The 17,380-nt window shown below is 36.1% G+C and overlaps 1 protein-coding gene across 1 annotated transcript in view; it reads right to left on the reverse strand.

Annotated features, from left to right (window-relative positions):
* Positions 1-12,115, reverse strand: part of PDX1 (pancreatic and duodenal homeobox 1) — a 32,120-nt gene extending 20,005 nt beyond the window's left edge. The window contains exon 1 of the mRNA XM_075593441.1: positions 11,623-12,115. Coding sequence (XP_075449556.1) covers positions 11,623-12,091 — 469 coding nt within the window. The 5' untranslated portion in view covers positions 12,092-12,115. The remainder of the gene's footprint in view (positions 1-11,622) is intronic.
* Between the last annotated feature and the right edge of the window lie 5,265 nt (positions 12,116-17,380).

A 17,380-nucleotide genomic window follows, 5' to 3' on the forward strand; every position in this document is an offset into this window, starting at 1 on the left:
TGTATTAATATGCAATTAAAATAAATGAAGGATGTTTGTCCTTCATTTAGTTTAATTGTACATTAATAAAAATGAAAAATGAATTAATATTGTTGAGGTATGTATGGATATACATTATTGAATACCCATACTTTATACAGTCATTATTACATTATACACCATATATGAGTTAATAAGGGTAAAAATGATAAATTTCTCAATATTATAACAAGATTTGCATTAACTTTTGATAATGCACAAGAAAATCACTGCTTTAATATTGCACCTGCGGCCACGGTGATGCTGAGCACGCTGGCGCTCGAGTTCGGCGCTCATCTTTCTTGGGGGATTTGTGGCCAGCCAGTTGCGCGCTCGGGGGGTGCGTGTCGGGGCGCGGCCATGACATAACAAAGCTGGTTTGCCCTCTCTGGGCGAACCGCTCACGTGACGCGCCAGCGAGTGGCAAAAACAAATTTGCTTGTCTCTGCAAACAGCTGAGCGCGCACGCTCAGCGTCACCGTGGACGCAGCCTTAAAGTTTGACCAAAGCGCATGTGCAGTGTATTAACCAATGCATCTCTGAGACATGAAAATCCCAGTTAATAGCACTGCAGCTGCAGCACTCAACGGGTTAATCAACATTTCCGCGGCACGCTACCGCATTTTATTAAGAACATTCATGCAGAAAATCTGTGTGCACAATGGACATTGTTTTTGCACCTTAATAGCTTTGAAGATCCCCGTAAATTATAAGAAAAATAATGTCCGTTCCCAACTTCGGGAATGTAAGGTTATTAGGTCAAAATGACCAGAGCTCTGAAGATCTACCCCGTGGTATATATAATTTTACCAACAGTGTACGCAGCACTTTACAAAATTACACTACAAGGTAAATAAAGTAGAAACAATGGGGATACGTGCAACAGGTAAATTACAACATAAGGCAAAGGGACACCCTGCCCGGAAGAGCTTACAATCTAAGTGTTAAGTGTTGGGAGGTTTACGGACATGTTAGGAGTATAAGTGCATTTTTTAATGTGTAGTCAGTGAAGGCAATGGCATCTTGATACGCTGCTTCGTTTAAGAGGGGAATTTTTAGCTTGGCTTTTAATGTGGAAAGTGAAGGTGCTTGCAGAATATTGAGTGGAAGTTGGTTGCATACTGTAGGTAGGGAAGGATTAGTGAAAAAAAGCTTTTAGACGGGGGAGGGCTGTATAGGTAATAGGTGCAAAGATTAGACAACCTTGGTTTGAGCATGTGGTGAGTAGGCGTGTAGCGAGAAATCAGAGTTAAGATATATGGTGGTGCAGAGTAAACTTTATACAATAAACGTAGACCATTTGGCTGCCAAAGAGTCTCTTGTGGAACTAAAGAATACATTTCCATTTTTTCATGTTAATTACAAATGTCATGTTTTATTGTAAAATCTCTCAGTAATTTTTTAATACAAGGTAAATTAAAATATTATTTGTGAGTGGTGGTCGCTGTTGGGAATTTTACTGATCTGGCGTTAAAAATCCATTTAAAGTGACCATTAAGTGAGTTCTTACATGCAAATGTTTGTATCGAGCTTTTTAAACCTAAAGTATCTGTGCTTCATGTATTTAGAGTATGCGAGAACACATGAAGAAGTCCCTTGTGAGATTTCCAACATTTTGTCACACTGTTATATCTGTAAAGATTGTCTAACGTGTTGGCCTACTATGAGGTATGACAATCTAGGACAAATTTACATTTCTCCAGGATCAATATGGTCCCTAGAACTTTGGACTTTCTCAGTTCATTTCCTAACAAAGGCGCGATGGGGTCAATTTATTAAAGTCTGTGAGCTGTAATACAGGAGCAAAAACTGAATCAAGGTATAGCACCAGATATTTCAATATAAATGAGCTTGTGTACTAAGCTCATATCTAATTTTTTTAATGTGTCAAATTTTCGTGCTAAAAAGAAGTACAAACCTTCATAACATGTGCATTATAAGTATGAAGGCTTTACACATATGATGCTTAATTTGTTGCTTGAAATGATTTTTGACACAATGTGTCACATTTAATACCTGATTTATATAATTTAGGGAGAGGGACTGGCTTAGTGAGTAACGACAGTAACTGGCACAGCAGGGGAACCTGGTTCAATTCCCAGAGTCAGATCCTTGTGACCTTGGGCAAGTCCCTTTATCTCCCTGTGCTTCAGGCATCAAAAACATAGATTGTAAGCTCCACAGGGCAGGGACCTGTGCCTGCAAAATATCTCTGTTAAGCGCTGCATACAACTAGCAGCGCTATACAAGAACATGCTATTATTATTATTATTTAATTAAAACAGAATTATGTATATTTTTATTTATTTATAATTAGTGTTAGTAATTATTTATTTATAATATGTGTTAACCATAATAACATAATGAACCAAACACACTTTTGGTTGATACATAGAAACTTCCCTCTGCACTACCAATATATAAAATCAGTGTGCACAAAGAGGGTAACACTCTTTTCGTCAGGTGCATTAACACACATAGGTTCAACATGGGCGGGGGGAGCATTTTGATGCACTTTCTCCTTTTCTCCCATTTTCTCCATTCTTTTGTATGTATGTATGTATGTCTATCTTTATTTATAGATGCCATTCATGCACATAGCGCTTCACAGCAGTAATATACATGACATCATCATATAAATAACAAATAATACAAATAACACATAATGGGAATCTGCGCTACAGACATAAAAGTGACATTTAGGAAAAGCAGTCCCTGCCCCAAAGAGCTTATAATCTATTTGGTAAATGGGTGGAACGTACAGAGACAGTAAGAAGGTGTTCTGGTAAGTGCATCTGCAAGGGGCCAAGGTTTTTAATAAATATCATGTACATCAGCCTGTCTAGCATAGTACTGTGTGCAACAAAATAATTTCAAAAAATGGTTCTTTACACAAAAGGTGCAGATTGAGAAATTTTGGGTTAGTACATAGTAGCACGCAAGCACAATTTAAAATTAGGTGTCAATGCGCTAATTTGGGCGCCAAAAAAAAAGACATTTGTGATGCTTAATACATAAGCTCTGAATAATCAAAATAATCTAAATTATAAAAAGCAATGATATGTTTTTATTTTAATTTATTTTATAAATTTTTTCCACCAATTGTGTCCTAATTTTATAGTATAAAGATAAATAGAGTCCATAGTTTTTGATCCGAGTTTAAAAAAAATAAATTATGAAATTATGAAACATGTTAAAATTGGGTTTTAATACCAGATTGATTTCTTTATTGTGTCTAAAATATCTTGAGAAGGGAAATTCAGTTTAAAATGTTCACATTTTCTTTAATAAATTTCACAATTATAATCACCTTTAGCACATTTTTATGCTAAGTTACAATAAAAAATAGATGGGATCTAAGAACTAACATTTTTTTTCAAGGTTTGTTCCATCAAAATTTCAGTGTTAAAAGTAATACTAACCTTCATAAAATGTACATAATCTGTAAGAAGGTTGTTGTATCACTTAATATATATGATGCATCAGTTGTTGTTTGAAATTATTTTTAAACCATTCCTTATGTTGAATACCTGATTGATGCAATTTAAATTCAACAGAATTATGTGTGGTTTTTTTTTTTATTTATAACCAGTATTAGTAAATATACATTATTGGAGAAATATTATTTAGCATAGCCATGCTATGAAAATAATCTATTTTTTAATCTATATAGTGAAGCATAAATGCTGCATCAAATTCTGTTATTGTTGATATATAGCAAACTATTTTGACACTACAACTATTAAAAAGTATTTTTAGTATCTACTCCAAGTGGAAATTGGCAGATGATTTTGATGCACAGAAATATATATTTTTCGTTCATACCATTTACATCGGTACGCCAAACAGTCAATCTCTGTCCGCCAAAAATATAAATAAATCATATTGACGCAGGTAGAACAGATTTGAGGTCACTTAGTACTTAGCCGCTCGCAAGTGCAAATGAAACGGAGTTTCACATGCACTCATTGCAATGCTTGGTACATAGGCCAAGAGGTCTTTAAATGGAACAAATTTAAAATCCAAATCTAGAATCTGAGTCTTAAGAATCTATGGAGCTTATTGTATCCAAACCTCAAGGCTGCAAAACTGAGCCAAAAAACTCACAACATTCATCAAAGAAAAACATTCCATTGCCTTCTAGAGGTTTTGTCCCTTTGATAAATCTGGTTCTACTTTCTGCTGCAGTTTTGCAGCTGGGAGACTTAAATACTACATTAACCCCTCTGTATCAGTCTCCTAGCTTCACAACTTGAGAAAAACTGGTACTGTACAAAACAGCAATTAAATCCCACTTAGATCTGTTAGATTTCTTTCTAGTGCTATTTTCTGCACTGGTTTTGCTCCAGCTGGGCGAATTGAGTAAATAGACAACATAGAGTTTTGTGAATTTAAGGATCATCTGGGTTATTTACCAAACAGAGATCAAAGCTTACTAAATGTAACAGTATAAGAAAAAGCTACATTTTAAAGGGACAGTTCCCGCATCTCAATTTTTTTATCACGCCCCTTACCCCTTTTTTTACATCTGTAGGAGCAGGGGATCTCCGAGGTTAAACCGTGTTGTTTGCATTCAGGAGAATCCCTGGTTTCTAAGACACATACCGGGCAAGGTGCCGCCTGTACTGTCCCCCCAAGAGAAGCAAAATGGAGGTTTAAATCTGCCATGTAACGTGGGCCAACAAGAAGCTGTGACATTATCCATTGCAGCTTCATATTGAGCCGCGTGACAGGGGGGAATTAAACCTCCGTAAGGTGCGGGCGGAACTTTCTCTGGTAAGTATCTCGAGAAGCGGTGGTCCCAGGAGCTGAAATTAATGTGGTTCAGCTACGGAGAGAGCCCAGAGGGGAATGCTCCTCTAATCAAGTGAAAGCAAAAAATAGGGGCATCTGTAGTCAGAAGTTTAAGCGGATATTGAATAAACCGTTAAATCCAAGTAGATAAGTCATTGATAGATACTAGCAGGGATATTCTAGTAGCTGCATGTTTGTCCTTGTAAAACCGCACGGTTTGGCATGGTAGCGAATTAAAACTAGCCAAAAGTCAATTTTCTGTATTGCAAATCGCATAGTTTAAACCGCATGTATAAAAAGTGACCTGCCGCATACAGTAGTTTAACAGCCAGAACACCAGAATTCCACTTGTTTTTGAAGCAGAATGACTTACGTTGGTGCTTACTCCGTCCAGAATCGGACAATATGGGTTTTGCTGAGTTATGGGTTTTGCTCTATCTCAACAAAACCCATATTTCAGGCTCTGGATGAAACTCTGAAGGAATTGAGAAAGAAATGTGAGTTATTAGAAGCGGTTCTGCATTTTGCACTTAACAGAGCTACTATAATTCTGTTACTTGCCAAAAATGTGCGTTTAAGTCTTTTTAGTCATACCGTCCGCATTTTTATAGCCAGAATGAAACAACTTCTAAAAAAAAGTATTTTCTGCATGGTTTGAACATGCAAGAAGGGCTTACAGAATAGCAAACCATGCAAATCCGATAGGAAGGGGCTCTGTAGACACGGATATGCACAACTCGTAGCTTCTAGAATATACCCCTAAATCTGGAAATGCGTTGGGTTATTTTAAAGAGAACATGTACTAAAATGATTTATACTTAGGGAACTAAATAAAGGTATAGAACACCTCCCAAAAATATTTTGCTGCTTTTACCTGCACACCAAAAAAAGTAATTTGTTATACAAAAGTATTACTTTTGACACAGAATGATGAGTTTATGCCAAGTCAGACTCAACAGATAATTTTGAAGCTCATACAATGGAAAAGAGTGATGTACCAGACACACACTTTTCTTGATACATTTATAATATGTGTATCTGGTAACTTCTGCAATCTGCTACAAAATCTGATGCACATGGGACAAGAAAGGGAAAATTACAGTCATAAGTCTTTCTCCGCCCCCCAAAAAAATCCTAACTACAAAATTGCAGAAAATACCTCACCAAATGATTCAAATGATTCACCAAAGGGCAAAAATCCTATTAAAAGCAACAACGTTTTTTCTTTCAGAAATCTCAAGCAATTTTGCCCCAGATTTGAAGCTGGAAGTATCTAATAAACAGACCCTCATCGTTTAAACTTCTTTGTGCTCTTACACCGAAAATTAGTCGCATAGTGTCAGTGCTTAATGATATTTTGTGGGTTATGCACTTCAATGCATCACAGGAGATATTAAATATTGGTTTCCATTTTTGGTATCACAGATATGTGGAGGTTTTATGGCATCGCAGACTTGATGGAATTTGTTTGGGCACAGGATTTGTTGAGCAATAACAACACATAGTGCAGGTAAGTTACACAACGCGTATTTTATCATGGAAAGTATCCATAAATGCACAGGAGAACAGACTTGTTTTCCTCTTCTCCTTCATCAAATAATGAATGATGTCATTGTATTTTTTTATTTAATCAATGTATTATTAAAGATCATTTTTTTTAAAAATAACATTCAGCCTGGGACTCAGGGCTACCATGTTTGTGTTCAATAAAAGAAATGTGATTAACAAGTGCGGGGGGAGGGAATAGAACCTCATCTTCATCAAGACATCATGTTTTGTCTTTATCAAAGTCTTTCAGCTGCAAAAGTGGGGGCGAAACCCAACATATCATGCAAATGTTTCCCATTACTTTGCTAACACAGTGGTGCACTATTTTTGCCCAGGTTTGGTTGTAGTTTTGCAGCTGGGAGACTTTGATTAATGACCTACTACATTTTAAGAGTTTGATGCAAAGTCCAAAACACATTTCTCCCTGGACCTAGATTTTCGGGTGGCAATTGTGGTAGTTTACGAAGACTATAATCGAAGGAGCCTGCTCATGTTTTCATTTGATATTTTTTTGTCAAGTTTGCCTCAGTTTTAGGAAAACTTCAGAGGTTTGTGCTGCTTTGTAGGCCAACAAGTGGTCTGTGAACTAAAGGCAGCAAATTGAACTTTTGGCATTTATTGACACCGGAAAAAAATGTATACAGGTATATTGGCATGCACGCACGCGTGCACACACACACACACACACACACATATATATGTATATATGTATATATATATATATATATATATATATATATATATATATATATACGGTTCTCTCCACACGTAAGGGGAGCGGTGGTAGATATATATATATATATATATATACACATATATATACATATATATATATGTGTGTGTGTGTATATATATATATAATATATATCTACCACCGCTCCCCTTACGTGTGGAGAGAACCGTCTTGCAAGACTCTTGGAACAGTCTATATGAGGGTTGAGCGGAGGTTTTTACCTCCTAAATAAATATATTTTTGGATCACCTTTTCACTATTTTAGTGTTTTAGGTATATGTCACACTGCACTTATATGTTATAGACCTGAGGTGGGCAACCCTGTCGCCAATTGCCGCAAGTGGCAAATTGGCCATGAAAGTGTGGCGAATTTGAGTTTGCCAGCTCCCACAGTAAAATAAACTTTTTCCTGACGGTGTGTGCTGTTTTGTGCTTTCTGAATGAGTCAACGAAGTGAACCAGCAGCAGCAGCAGGTGATAGTGCTGAGGTGAGTGAAGCAGCAGCAGGTGCTAGTGCTGAGGTGAGTGAAGAGACGAACAGTGTGTGTTGTTTTAAATGTTCGATTGAGCAACCTAATTTCTCGATTTTTACATGGTGTGGCGATTTTCGCTTCTGATTCGTCACACCTGTGGCTACATTGAAAAATAGGTTGCCCACCTCTGTTATAGACCATCTTATTTGGTTTATTACAATAAAATATTCATATCACTATAAATATTTTCACTGGGATTAATGAGAGAGTGTTAGAGCACCATCCAGTATTTTGTATTAGGTATATTGGCACAAACAAGTGTGCTGCCCATGACGCACAAATATAAATGGTATGAACTAAAAAAATTAGTATTGGGGCACAAAAAATATAGTTAAAAACTGTGTCAAAATCGTAAGCCAAGTTGAACTTGACATAAATCCCAAAAAAGTCTGTTTAAATTGATAGCGCAGAATTAGAAGTCCTATTTTTTGGGATGCAGCACGGTTGTTTCATTACATACAATAACAAAATGTAATATTTTCATAATATCTTTTATATATATATATATATATATATATATATATATATATAATTCATAACTGATATTTACTAATACCAGTCATAATATAAAAAATACACATGATTATATTTCACTTTAAATTGTATCAATCAGGTATGCAGCAGGCCGCAATGTGTCGAAGGTCATTTTCAGTCAACAATCTAAGCGCCATATGTAAAAACTCCCATAATGAACTTCTTACACTCTACGCACATTTTGTTAAGGTTTACACTTCTTTTTAGCACTACAATTTTGATGCAATAAACCATTTAAAACATCATGTTAGCACAAAGGCCCCTGTATATCTGATGAAAAAAAGGTTCCAAATGCCTATGTATCTTAACAAGCAAACAAACGAGCTCCGTATTCACAATGAATTGATCGTTATTGTCGCAGGGGGAAAGTATCACCAAATTTGTTTAAAACACCCCCTTACAGTATGTGTTGATTTGCATGCAATTAAAGCTGCTAGTGCAGCGGAGTCACACAAAGTATAACTATGGCACATTTTCAACATATTAGCTAGATTTAGGGTATTTGTGGCAGTTTGTTGTACTTGTCCTCGACCCTCTTTGTATGTCAGACAAAGTCGTGCATTACTTGGACAAAATGCTTCACCAGGTGTACAGGTGTATTAAGAGAAATTCCCATAGGACTTTTTCCTGGGTACAACTGGTGTAGAATTGCATCAGAATTATCTTGCTTACACTGGGGCATATGTATCAAGGCAAAAGTGGTGCAATACTGGGGCAAAAAAACTATATGTAATAAAAAGAATTTGCACTGGAACCACTCTGATATTTTTCTTTGATACATTTCATACATAGAACTAATATGGATCTATGTGGTGGTCATTTATCAAAATCTCCTGGCTGCAAAACTTAACCCGAAAACATTACTAGAAATATGAATGATAAGGCCCCATTGTGTTTTATTTTATTGGCATATTTATTGCACTGGTTTTGCATTGGGTCTTTAGCTGAGAGACTTTGATACCTAGCACACATACACCCCAACATTGGATATCATGATATATTTTCGTATTAAGTTGAAATGGGGGTTTTGTGTTCATGTCTTATTGCGAAACTGTGGCAAAAACAAAGTGCACCAGATTTACCAAAATAAAAACACACATTTGAAAGCAATGAGAAGTTATGTTTCAATTAATCTGCCACCGGTTTTGGTTTGAAAATATACACCCCACTATATTTTTACCCATGCACAATTACAATAGATTACAGCAATTAATATTCGGTAATATGTGCAATATAATGTGTGCAATTATCATACATTTAACACACTTTAGAATGAATTTTACTTGAGTAACATTATTGGGATTATATAGCGTAATGAGCAAGTTTTACTCTTCAACAGGACTGAAAGAAAACAAAGAAAATAGGTTTTCATTTCTGTCACTGCTGTCCTGAGACATCATTTCATAAATGTGCCTCAGGCACCAAAAACATAGATTGTAAGCTCTACGGGGCAGGGACTGGGTCTGCAAACTGTCTCTGTAATGCGCTACGTAAAACTAGCAGCGCTAAACAAGAACAAATTATTATTATAATGGTTTAAACTTAAATATAAAAGGTCTCAGAGCAAAGTAAAATGTTGGGTTCTGGGCCCTAGAAACGCAGCAGCTTCATTGCAACTCTCAGCCTAAAGCTGGGTAAATGAGTTTGTTTAATCTCTAATTTTATAACCCTGGCTGCAAGACAAGGAAAATGGGTTAATTAATAATTATTATTTTTTTTAAATCAGGGAATTACCAGTTATAGGACTTCAATTCACACGCCCAGTGTAAATAATGCTTATTTCTGCTTTTGCTTCACAAACCAACCAAGTGCAAAATATACTGGCGGGTGTGCAAGAAAAATGTGATTCCATTTAACATGGAAACAAACTGTAAGAGGGCAACAGGGGTGTTAAGAATACGATTCCATAATGCCCGTGTGCTAATATGACCGAAAATTATATATACTGTATACTGCATGTGTAATTAAAAGTATTTATAAGCCATTCTTTTAAGGACCCCTGAAGAGGTTTAAAAAGTCGTCTGCCTCTGCAGAAACCTACAGTGTTCTCCCTATGTTTTTATTGTACTGTAATATTTATTCCAATTAAATTCAACCTTCTTATATCATATCTAAATAACAAACCACCGTTGTAAAACATCATTGTAATTGTCATAGCTATATATATATATAGCTATATACAATATACATATCATACATGTCATAGCTATATATACAGTATAGCTACATATATATATATATATACATATAAAACACACACACATATGTGTGTGTGTGTGTGTGTGTGTGTGTGTGTGTGTGTGTGTGTGTGTGTGTGTGTGTGTGTGTGTGTGTGTGTGTGTATATCCATGTATATGTGTATATGTGTATATATATATATATATATATATATATATATATATATATATATATATCCAGCTCCCTTGTGCTTTGCACACTGTCTGGTCAAAGTTAGAGAATATCGCTACGGTATTTTGCTATAATATACATTTTCAACAGTCTATTTGAACAAAGTGATTAATAAAATATTTACACTCCAGGTGTGACAAAAAAAAGTGCATAATGGCCACTGTGATAACATTGTGGAATGAGATACCGTAATATTGTTCTTGAACTGAACTTTCTGTACAGATAGATTTTTTCCCTATAGCTGCCAATCACAGTAGGACAATGTATGTTTTATACTGATCACTTCCTCAACGTTTCAGATTTCCTATTAAAACATGCAAAAGAAACAGATTCCTACCATGTGTTTGTGTGCACAATAGAGTATTGCATTGCTCTCTACTAGACTTTAAATATGCACTGTTCAGTTTTATTTACAACATCCATTTTTATCCATCTGAGCATCAATTTTCCAGGGCTAATTTGACACGTGTTACAGTAATTGAGAGAAATATCGTTTACATGTGTCATGTTTTATAGAAAGCTCACACAATTACTCAAAAAAAGACGATTGGCATTGTTTTGTTTGGGGACTTGAGTTTCTGTTTTATGGAAAATCTATTTTAATTGTTAGGTTGGTGCTTAATTTGCATATATTTCCTAAAAGAGCTAAATTATACTGTAAATATAAGGGCTGTGACTATGATTTCTATTTCCTCTGTTTATTGTCTGTGTAAAAAAAAAGTATCTTAGACTAAGTTAAAAATGTCTTGAAAACAAAACAATTTCTCGAGGGATCAATAAAGTACACTTGTAATTATTATACAATTGCATATTTTTTCACCAATTGGTATATTTAGCTTGTTTGGGCATATTTTAACTGGGGTGAGTTCTACTACTGTAGAAAGCAGCCTATGGATGGTAAGGCATTTGCACTTTTTTTTTAACTTGGTTGTATTAAAAGTTTATTAAAAAAAATGTCTGCCTTTTGATAGAGTCACTATTTTGCTTATTTTATGTTAAACGCAAATGGAAAAATAAACCGTTTTACAAGATATAGAGTTACATTCATCTCACCTGCCCACTGTCCTTTCCACGTGTGGGATTTAGTTGATTTCATCCACGGAAAAGGCAAAAGTGTTCGGTTTCGTTCCTCTAAGGCTCCAGGCTCGGGGTCATCTGGGAAGGGCATTGCTTGCTGGTGGGGGTGAGGGATCTGTGGATGGTGGTGGTGATGGTGATGGTGGTGGTGATGAAGCAACACGGGGTCTTCAGTTATGGGTGGCACCTCATAAGGTGAGATATCTGGAGGGCTTCCTGGATCCAGAGCAACCAAGGGATTGGAATAGGTTGCTTGCTGTTGCCTTCCCATGTAGAGGCATGCTGGGGGGCTTGGGTTATAGTCCTGCCCTTGGGTTCTCTGAAAGGCACATGACTCCTTGTAAATCTGAGTTTGAGAATAAAATTGGTCATCAGTGTTCATGGTGGTCAGTGGGTGAGGAAAACATAAGGTGCTCAAGTCTCTCCTCTCTGAAGTTTGCTGCATTTAGTTGACAGGTAAGCTTTACCTGCCTGCCTGAGGTTAGCAGGGAATGGCCAGTTTACCTGTATTCTACTGTGAGATTGGTCGATCAATAGCTCATGTGATTTGGCAACTGCCATCAAATGGGAGTGGTTATGGCAAGTAGATAAGGGCAGCTGTTTCCCTCTTTCTGTTTGACCATTTCAGTATATTTATATCTGAGTCATTTCATTTTTCAGCGTGGAATAGAGGAGAAAGCGAAAATATCGTGTAGTATTGCAACCACATTGTGCATGTAAATGAATACGGTATTTTCCTTGATAAGATATTGTTGCTGGGAACACTAATCTGACTTCACACCGTCAACTTTCTGGGTAGTTGAATTTCAAACACCTGACTTGGGAAACACAACACCATATGGAGGTCTATCAGCAAAAGATTACTCAGACAATTCTTATCACTGCCCCTGTTACCTGGGAAAAAAACTTAACTTTTTCCTCTCTTTTTGTCCACCTCGTTCCTATTTTTTTTTTAATTATTATTATTATTATTATTATTATTATTATTAAGTGAGTTTCTGAAAGTTTGAGACACAAAACACAGTAACGTGAAACAATATATTGTAGAGTGTTTATTGATCGTCAAAAAACTCATTTATTTACCTATGTTTTCATTTATTTTTTTTTAACCAAATGACTATTAGATGTTTTTTCTTCCTTAGGGAAAAAGACCATCTGTGTCCTGATCCTTGGCAAAGAAAGTAGTAGCCGTAAAACTGACCTTCTTTGTGCTGTTTACCACCTGAGCAGTGAATTAAAGCATTGTTTGATATTGCCTGGCAGAGATGACAATGCTATCAATATAGGGAACGATAGCGAGCCTATTGATTATTGAAGGGGTATTTTCTGGAGGCTTGGCTGAAATGTGTTGACCCTTGGAGATAATCTGCTGTGGGTTGACTTGGTGACAAGGATATGAGGAGGCGGAGAGCTCCTGAACAGGACAAAGATCACTTCACTGGCTGGCTTCACTCAGCCATTCTCACACATTTACACATACACACTTAATATTTACTTTGCACTTCTCGTCTAATTGCACATTTCTGTAAATCTGGATCCATTTTAATGCTTCATTTACCACCCCCCCCCCCCCCGCCTCCCCCCTCCCCCATTTAGCCTTTCTGTTCCACAACAGATACAAGCGGTGTATTTAGACTAGTACTGAATTAAACAATCTCCAAGTCAACTGTATCATTTTGTAGTATTTTTTTTAAATAATGTAACAAACCAGGACAAAGAACTCGTATTTTCAAGACAACGTAAGGTAATGGTACATCGACATACAGTCATGTTATATGTAACACAAATGCTATATCTATATAGAGGAGACAGTGTGTGTGTGTGTGTGTGTGTGTGTGTGTGTGTGTGTGTGTGTGTGTGTGTGTGTGTGTGTGTGTGTGTGTGTGTGTGTGTGTGTGTGTGTGTGTGTGTGTGTGTGTGTGTGTGTGTGTGTGTGTGTGTGTGTGTGTATATATCATGTACCATTTCTTAAATGTGTGTTTTCCTGTGGCCATAAAATCTCCAAAGCCATTAGCTCTAAAATGTGTTTCCGCTATGAATCCTTCTGTTTTCTTAAAAAGGATATGAAGCATTTGACTCAATGTTGTGCCATTAAGCAATTGCTTTCTCACGTCATTTAACAGCAGCTCTTATGGGTAAATAAACAAAAAAGGCTGTAAACCAATTATAGGATGGATACTGAAAAAGTATTTTATTAGCAGGAATTACTGATTGAGTTCACTGATTTGTCAACGATAAAAGCCCTCTCTTAACCCTTTCCCTGCAAGAGAAGCCTGCAACGCACAGAACAACTCAACTCCAGCCCTCAAGGACCACCAACAGATCAGGTTATCCCTGCTTTAGCACAGGTGGCTCAGTCATTATAACCGATCCACTGATTGGCCCACCTGTGCTGAAGCAGGGATAATCCTGAAAACCTTACCTGTTGGTGGCCCTTGGGGAATGGAAGTGGCCATCCCCTTCACTAGTGTCACACAACTATGCAGGAACAGTCATCCCGTGTTTCTCGCTGCATCTGCAGATTTCATGAACACGTGAAGTGCTTTCCCATTAAGTTGATATATTTGTAAAACATATAAGACATTAATATATTCCGATTGACGGAACCAAAACACGATCTACAATATTTGAGCATTACCCTTGAGCCGTTTTAATCTTTCAAAGGGCCTGCAATACATTTGAGTTCAACGCGTTGCTGACCCTTTCTGCATTGAATATATTGAATCACCATCGTGTTTATTAGTAATAATTACGTTTTTGCTATATATTTTTTTTATGGGTCACTTACTGTACTGTATATGGCCAGTTTTTATTTTCGCATAATATTATGTGTAATACATTGCATTACTGTGGTATTTTTACACTGGCGTTGTACTCTCGATACATCTTTTTTCATATTCTCTATTTTTATATTTTCTATACTATTTAGCATCTCCTGTGAAGACTTGTTAAGAAGAGCAGTGCAGAGGTTACAGTGCGGATATTACACATTCTGCAGAAGAAGGAATAGGTGCAACATAAGTGTAAACATGGAACTAGGTTTATCAATTCTATACATTGTTTTTCTTTAATTGAACCAATACTAGGTTTTCTATCTAAGTAAACTCATATAATATGTGTACACCTTGAAACCTGGGGCTTTTGTTTTTTAAAGTTTATGTCTTGGGTTCTTCATAATAGTCTCTGGGGATAATAAGGTCATCTATCAGTTTCCTAAAAAGTGCATATATAGACATAAAATACTTCATCAAATAGGCACGTTCTATTACTTTCAACTGAATTCCTATCTATTGAATATTCCGATTTTTGCCAGTTTTTATTTTTGCAGTTCTGCATTGTGTGAGACAAGATATGTGACCCAATCACCTTTTTTTCATTATCATCATTGTAAAATAAATACAACGTATTCAACAAGCTGCTTACATTTTAAACAAATCCTTTTTTATAGAATGGTTTATATAACTTTAGACCTGGCAGAGTTTTTTTTTTTTTTTTTTTTTGCTGCAGGCAATTCAGTCATATATTAGAAACCTTCAAGCTGTATATATTGGTGGGGAAGTGCAAAAAAAACAGGTGGTTTGTCAAAAGATAAAAAGCCCATTGCGCTTTACAAAATCTCAATACAAGATAAATCAAGTACATACAATGTGGGGGATAGCAGCAGGTATGTACTGTAACACCTTAAAGAAAAGGGAGGCGGTGCCCTGAAGAGCTTGCAATCTAAGTGGTATATTGGGAGACTTAGAGACACAGTAGGAGTGTACGTGCATTATTAAAAGTGCAAGACAGGGAGGTCAAATGTATCTGGAGTCCATAGCACCGGCTTACATTTTGTTCAATGAGATTCTTCTTTTGACATGCACATTTTCAGCTGGGTTTTGAAAGCGGAAAGGGGAGGTGACTGAGGGATACCGAGTGGAAGAGAGTTTAATAGGTAAGGAGAGAATGTGAGAATGGTTTAAGATGGATGAGGGTTTAAGAAGTAAAGGGTGCAAAGTTGAGACAACCTGGAATTGAGTATATGAGGCCATAAGGGGTATAAGGAGAGATCATAGTTGAGATCTAGAATTTTGTAATTTATACAGTAGAAAGACAGCAATTTCAGGAAGTCACAAGCAGGAGAGGCTATCAATAGGATCAATTTTATTGGAGAAATCTGGCTCAGTGTTATTATTATTATTATTAATATTATTATTATTTAGTGATAAGGAACAAACATCTATTGTAGCACTGTGCTATGTGGTGTAAACGGACAATAACAAACAAACACAACATTAACATAGACTGGTACAGCAGGTAAGAAGAGAACTGCTCCAAGAGAGCAGAGAAGGAAAGTGCAGTGGGAACATACGGTAAAGGGACAGAAGAAGGTTGGCATGTTTCTAAAAGCTGCTTATCATGAAGCAAGCAGCTGGTGAAGCTCTGTAACAGTGATAGGTGTTGTGTAGAGTCAGGAGGTAGAGGGTTGAGGATATCAGGAGGATGATACATACTGTACTTTACACCAGTTTTGGAGCCTGGAGACCTTGGTAAACACATCCTAGAATTAGATATGTGCCATTAGAAAAAGTGTACTTTGTGCAACCTCTCTACAAATGTATGGTTAGTGTAAGACGAGTAAAAAAGGAGGTAAATAGCTTGATATATTATTGTTGAACGCCGTCGCATTGAATAATATGCTAAAGGGCCCTATAAAATAATACTAACTATACTGGTTAATAAATAGATATCCTTGCATCTGTACCAAATGTCTTGTATATAATGTATACCCTTGTCACTTATGTAACTATATTTGTAACCATGTATTATTTGTCATCTTAACGCTGTGCCCAGGACATACTTGAAAACAAGAGGTAACTCTCAATGTATTCATCCTGGTAAAACATTTGATAAATAAACAAAAAACTAAATACTTTACATTTGATAGGTAGCATTAGACAGTAGATTTTTCTCTGTCAGACTTGGAGGACATTTTTAACACACAGACAGAACATGCGGAAAGCAACACATAATTCTATACATCTCATTATAATATGTGGGACGTTTCCTCCTCCCCAAGTGCTCCTATTGCCATTCCTACACACTGCTAGGTGATGCATGCGGAAAGCAGGAAGATTGGTTTAATACTTTTAGAGTTATCTCCCAGCTCCAAAACAGGGACAAACTAATTGCACTAGAGATGCGGGGAGAAGGTACAGAAATGACAGAAATTAACAGTTATGTATAAATCTGCAGATATTTCTCTTGAAAAAGCATAATAAATGTATTTTATAGCAGCAATACAGTTATTTTTCAATCACATTTTCCCATATTTGTGTGTATAGTGCAGCTCATGTTACAAATCTGGGGCCATGTCGCATCATACACCCAAGACCACATTCTAATGAAAGCAATAGACGCTGCAGTCTGGCATCAGAAATACCTTAGGGTTCACGTATATAAAACAAATGCCTGCATAACTACGACAGAACTGCCTGGTGCATATAAAAAGTGTCACATTAATAATATATTAATATATATATATATATATATATATATATATATATATATATATATATATATATATATATATATATATATATATATTAATATATTATTAATATATTATTAATATTATATATATATATAATGTATTTATTTTTTTATTTGTAATATTGTTTGGCTGTTAGTTCCAGATTTTCAGATTGTAGACATTAGGGTCATTTATTAAAGTCTCCTGGCTGTGCAGCAAATC

Source organism: Ascaphus truei, chromosome 3 (assembly GCF_040206685.1).
Source record: "Ascaphus truei isolate aAscTru1 chromosome 3, aAscTru1.hap1, whole genome shotgun sequence".
NCBI classification, from domain to species: domain Eukaryota; kingdom Metazoa; phylum Chordata; class Amphibia; order Anura; family Ascaphidae; genus Ascaphus; species Ascaphus truei.